General features: G+C 35.4%; 1 protein-coding gene across 1 annotated transcript; it reads left to right on the plus strand.

Moving 5' to 3' along the window:
- Nucleotides 1–1,763: 1,763 nt before the first annotated feature.
- On the plus strand, nucleotides 1,764–3,758 carry LOC148878672 (cytochrome P450 71A1-like). Its single transcript, XM_088965578.1, has 2 exons — nucleotides 1,764–2,885; nucleotides 3,055–3,758. The coding sequence occupies exons 1-2, from the start codon at nucleotides 1,974–1,976 to the stop codon at nucleotides 3,667–3,669; spliced, it is 1,527 nt and encodes a 508-aa protein (XP_088821704.1). The 5' UTR covers nucleotides 1,764–1,973; the 3' UTR covers nucleotides 3,670–3,758.
- The last annotated feature ends 2,508 nt before the right edge of the window (nucleotides 3,759–6,266 follow it).

A 6,266-nucleotide genomic window follows, 5' to 3' on the forward strand; every position in this document is an offset into this window, starting at 1 on the left:
AAATTTTTAATTTTTTTTTAAATTTTTTATTTTTTTGTTAGAACGGGTCGACCGTTCGAACTGGTAACCGAACCCCTGACCAGTTCGATCACCGGTTCATTTTTAGAAACCATGATTTTGATTTTGTTCATGATAAAATATAGAATTCTGCTACGTGTAGATGGTCACCTTCCACAAAATAGTATGGATAAAGACAAGCTACACCCCAAAATATTATCCACAATAGTTTCTCGTGGATGGTCCACACCATGGTGTGGACAATTTGTTGGAATGTTTTAATGTAATGCACCTGTGTTACGATTGTTCAATTACTCTTATTTTATTTAATTTTTTAATAAATTTTAATTTTTAATATTTTATCATTAAAATAATAATTTTTAATGTTAATTCTTATACAAGTTTGATGGTTCTCCTTCTCAACTCTTTTTTCATTTTTAAATATTACTTTTTAATATTTTTATTAATAAAATAATATTTAAATATTATTTTTTTATTTTCAATATTTAAAATAATATTTTTTAATTATTTAAAAAATGCAATTGTTGCCAACATATTGATGTCTCTTTTTTCAATTTATTACCATATACAATACAAAAATTAGACATTTATGATTGATTATGTAGATCTCCCGTAAAATGTATATAAAATATATGGAATCAAAAAATGTGCTGTAGAATACCTACCAAACACCGGTGTATGTGTGGATTTTGGTGTGATGTGATGTAAACCATTTCATACCCACCAATTTCTCATCCACATTATGAAACAACCTGTTTATAATGATTCATTAAAAATGTTTTCTATTTTTTTTGTATTTATTATTTATAGGAAAATGTAAGTAATACACGATTCGGATGTGATTGCCCGACTTGCTTTATGTGGAGCGAATCCCAATTTCTCATTTATGGGTTTGGGAATGAGCTACTATCTGCTTGCTTCGCCCCATGATTGACACGTCATACACATGTGGTCCATTGTGGACCCACATTGGGTGTACTGTTGTTAGCCACCTGCTGATTTGGTCATGTGTAATTATCAACAGCTATGATCTATGCGTGGTGTATGAGTCAAATGGATTGAGAAAAATACCCTCCGAAGTAGTGCTAATCTCCTAAAATGCAATTGGATAGTGACACTTGACAACTGTCAAACCCCTTGGAGTTCTCAACAATGCACCGACATATTTAGAGCATTCTGGATCTACTGCAACATATATGCCATAAGTTTGAGCTTCAATGATTTGGATTTTGTCATAAATTCAGTAGTTTGGCCTTACTTGACGTCACGTTAGATGGCACCTTTGAACTATTGCATAATATCTCGGTGTTACGTACGCTCGCATGCACCTTGGAGAGCATTTACTACCATCTTGGCTAGGATTAGCCTGTGTGTACTTCGGAGACAACCGAATAAACTTAATTCCTTTGTGCGTAAACCATCTCCAAACGTGGTGGGCCGATGTAACACGTCCTCTCAAAGATCTCTGAGATGCTAAATGAAGCTTATGACTACCTGTGCCTAATATGAAGTCGCCCCCCTTCTATTAAAGCAGGTACCCACGATTTAACTCTCAAAACTGTCTAACTTTCTCGCTCTCTGTTCTCTAGCATTCTCAAACACTCTACGCTGAATACCCACCCAAATAAAACATTCTAGGTGTTTTGATTGTTTTCTTCAAACATGTGGGCGATAAATTTGGCAATGAGGAGAAGTAATTAGTTATTCATATTTCTCTCATTAATCATGCCGAGATAATTATTAAACCCGAGATGGTTGACGAGCGTCAAGATAAAATTAAGTAGGGGCGGCTTTCGTATTTGTCATCAACTCCTTCGCGGTGTGAGTGTGCAAGTGCAATACATCTTTTGTTTTTTGTTTCTTTGCAAGAGCTAGCTAGAGTGCAATATTTATTGTTTAGGACCATTTGCCAACCTCTGACCTTATCCTGACGCTTGGAGAACACCAGTACTCCAATGGCCGAGCAACAAGTAATTCTGTTGCCTCTTTTGTCACTCCCTTTTCTTCTCCTCTTCTCTCTTGTCTTTCTGTTTAGACTCCGGAGATGTTCGATCAAGTTGCCACCGTCTCCTCCGAGGATTCCAATCATCGGCCATTTTCACCGACTTGGTGCACTCCCCCACCGCTCTCTCAAGGCCCTGTCTCAAAAGTATGGGCCACTCATGCTATTGCATTTCGGCAGTGTCCCGGTTCTGGTCGTTTCCTCTGCAGACATGTCTATGGAGATCTCTAAGACCCAAGATATTAACTTTGCAAATAGGCCTGTTACAACTGCTGCACATACGCTTCTCTATGGCTGCACCGACGTGGGGTTTGCACCATATGGTGAGTACTGGAGACAGGTGAGGAAGATATCTGTCCTCCAACTCCTCAGCGTCAAAAGAGTGCAGTCATTCAGATTCACAAGGGAAGAAGAGGCTGCTCTTTTGATCAAGAAGATATCTCACTCCTGCCAATTACGTAGCTCAGTTAATCTAAGCGAGTTTCTTTCCATTCTATCCCATAACTTGATTTCTAGAGCTGCTTTCAGTAGCAAGTTTGAAGCAGAGGATGATGATAGCAGACATATTGGGCATTTGACGAGGGAGGTAATGTCACTTCTGGGAGTGTTTAGTGTTCGGGATTTCTTCCCTTACTTAGGATGGATTGATACAGTCACTGGATTGGATGGGAGGCTAAAGAGGACGTCTCAAGAGTTGGATAAGCTCCTGGATCAAGTGATCCAACATCATCAAGTTGGTACTACGCAAAGAAGCAAGGGCGACCAGAGGGATGGGGAAGACTTTCTGGATATTTTGCTCCAAGCTCAGAAGGATACGACTCTCGATATCCCTATCACTCGAGACAACATCAAAGCTATCATTTTGGTAATTTTCATTTCTGTTTCTGAAACACCAAACAGTAATTAAGCGCACTTCAACCTAGAAATGCAGTTTTATGTTCAAGCTATTTATTTATTTTTTTTTCACTTCAAAGGATCGACATATAGATTTGTTAAACAATTTTCTCATATTTGATTAGACAAAACTTTTGCAGGACATGTTTATTGGTGGAAGTGATACGACGGCCATTACCGTAGAATGGACCATGGCGGAGCTTGTCAGGCATCCCAGAGTAATGAGAAAAGTCCAAGAGGACGTAAGATCTGTTGTGGGTAAAAAATCCAAGGTTGAAGAAGATGATATTCGGCAAATGGCTTATTTAAAAGCCGTTATCAAAGAAATTCTAAGATTACATCCTCCTGCTCCCTTGTTGATTCCGAGAGAGTCCATTAGAGCTACCAATGTCAATGATTACCATATTCCAGCTAAAACAAGAGTCTTCATTAATGTTTGGGCAATCCAAAGAGACCCCAATCTGTTGGAGAACCCAGAAGAGTTCATTCCAGAGAGATTTATAAACAACCCAGTTGATTTTCAGGGCCGGGACTTTCACTTCCTTCCTTTCGGTGCGGGGAGACGTGGTTGTCCTGGAATGCAGTTTGGTTTGGCATCGACTGAGCTAATTCTTGCCAACCTCTTATATTGGTTTGATTGGGAGTTACCTGGCAAATCAAAATTGGAAGAGCTGGACATTGATGAAGATTTTGGACTCACAGTTCACAAAAAGACTCCTCTTCATCTTGCTCCCCAGTTTCACTTCTCCAAGTAAAATTAATGACAATACCCACGTACGATTTATGAATGATTATCTACTTACCTTACAGGTTTATTATATCTTGAATAAATTCCCTTCGATTTTCAACTCTTTGCTTTCTGTGTAACTATTGATGTTCCTCCATTTAATGGTGGAGCCAACACCATGGCACATCATATGAGTAATTTGGTATTTTTATATATGTTTTGTGTATGGTAGTTGTTTGATATCCGTTATGTTAATTGTAATATAATTTTTTGTATACAATATAAAATTTTATGTAATTATGCATTATTTATGGTTATTTAATCTTAAATTTAGTGTTATTAATGTATTTATAAAATTTGTATGTGTTTCTCTAGTGTATCAAAGCTTTTCTATATTTTTTTGTCCCTTTCCACGTGTTTTCAAAACGTCTCTATATTTGTATCTTTTTGATATGATACTTGATACTTAATACTGATACTTTATTTATTGATTCATTATTAAGTATATAAAAAGATATTTTTCAAAGTTCAGTATCAACTAACAACATTCAACAAGAACCAATATTACATAAAATTCTTCCTTACATAAAAAACAAAACAAAGATAGTACAAGTCAAAAAATAAATAAACTAAGTGATATAAAAGAATGGATAAACAAATAAGTTTATAATTTGAAAGAACCAAAAATCGAAAAAACCCCTAAAGTTACCCAATAGGTGTTTGACTTTTGTTCTTATCTATTAAACCTTAAGGGTAAATAGATAAACAAATAAACATGAAAGTTGAATGGTTGGAATTTGATAAATGGGTCTTATTAGGATCAAGACGGTCAGATACCAAAAAATTCCCATGAAATTTCTATCCCTATCTTTTACCCTTAATTTTTTCTTTTAAAATGCCCAAAAACAAATTCATTCAACTCAAATGTCAATTACATCAGAATCCAACATAGGAACCAAGAAATCACGAGGGAGGGATCGCCCATTATCCCAATTAAATCAACTGTCCTTATTTTAACACCATTTTCAGATTAATTGATGTCATGATTGGATAATATCAAATATCAAACTTATCCAAGACCAAATCAGCCCCCACAAGATTGCTCCCCACAGTGACAATATCATCATTGAGAAGTATTCCCAATGCATGACGGGGATGTGTTGTGAGACATTATAGGGAGCAATCTTGTAGGGGCTGATTTGAACTCAACTTATCCCCTATCAAAACTCAGATTGGCACCCAACAGATCTCACTCCGTGCCTCATATGTACATCTCCCATACTTGATAGGGGAAATGTTTCAAGTACATGCTGGGATGGGCACCCATGCAAATTCCAACTATTAAATCCATCGAAAGAAATCCAGCAATGGGATGAAAATAATGTTAATGCACTTTTCCATTACAAAGTAGAAAGATTAGAATTTATGGAGAAGTACGAATACATCCAATGCAGAAATGGGATTTTCACTGCACAGCTATAAATATTTAAAATGTTCAAAAACTGTATCCTATGCATCCTATACCCGCCCCTACATTGACATCAATTTTGAACTAACACCTATCCCAAATTTACTTTAAACCTACAAATTCTGACACTGGAGATACCAATCATTCTCCCTAAAATTTATTATCTATTTTAATTGACGTCATCTTATTGAAGATGGAACCTTGAAACACTCACATTTTATAAAGGCTGAATTGTGCTCTAGTATAATTAAATTAAATTTTATCGTACATTCCTTTTTCAAAAAATTAATAATTATATAGAATCTACCAATTATTCATTTTATAATGTCTTTTCATTAATTTATAAAACTTTTTTACACGTACAGTTTTCATAAAATAATGCCATATAGGACCCACCATTAATTATAGATTGATTTCTCTCGACTCTCGACTACTCAAGTTCCAAGTTTTAAGTAATTATGGATTGGATTGTATTCAAGGTCTAATCTTCAAGTGAAAAGATTAAAAAAAATTATTAACGTGCCCCATGAAGAGTCTATTTGATCCATTAATATATTCCTGAACAGTAAACACCAAGAGCAACTTTGATAAACTCTTATAATTTATTTACTTAGCAATACACCTTGGCATGGTAGGACAAAAACCAATGTTAATTAAATGGACCGAAATTCCCATTAATATAGCTTTTTTTTTTTAATTAAACCCATTAATATGGCTTAATGCTTGCTTAAAAGTCTACCTTCTAAAGTCAAAAACAAAGTGAAAATAATGTTGTTCACGTCACCGCCTTTCTTTCTTTGTTTTGTTGTTCACGTCACCGCCTTTCTTTCTTTGTTCAATTGTTATGTTGTTGATGTCACTGCCTTTCTTTGTCACTGTCTTTCTTTCTAATTCTAATTATATTCACCATTTGTTATAAAAAAGACCCCAGGGGCCTTAGAGAAGGGGTTGATCAATTCACCCTGTTAACAAGGCTAAGGTTTTTTTGAGGAATTCAAGGATTGTAGAAGGGGAGGACACCCAGATCTTGTCAGGAAGTGTTCCTGCAAGCTGTTCAACCATTCTGCAGCTATCTCCATTGGATCTAATCAACCATTCTTTTTTTTTTATTTTCTTTTCTGTTATTTTTATTTCTACAATATTTTAGATTTAATTCT

Source organism: Nelumbo lutea, chromosome 1, assembly GCF_056320005.1.
Source record: "Nelumbo lutea isolate HS-2025 chromosome 1, American lotus-T2T, whole genome shotgun sequence".
Classification (NCBI taxonomy): Eukaryota; Viridiplantae; Streptophyta; class Magnoliopsida; order Proteales; family Nelumbonaceae; genus Nelumbo; species Nelumbo lutea.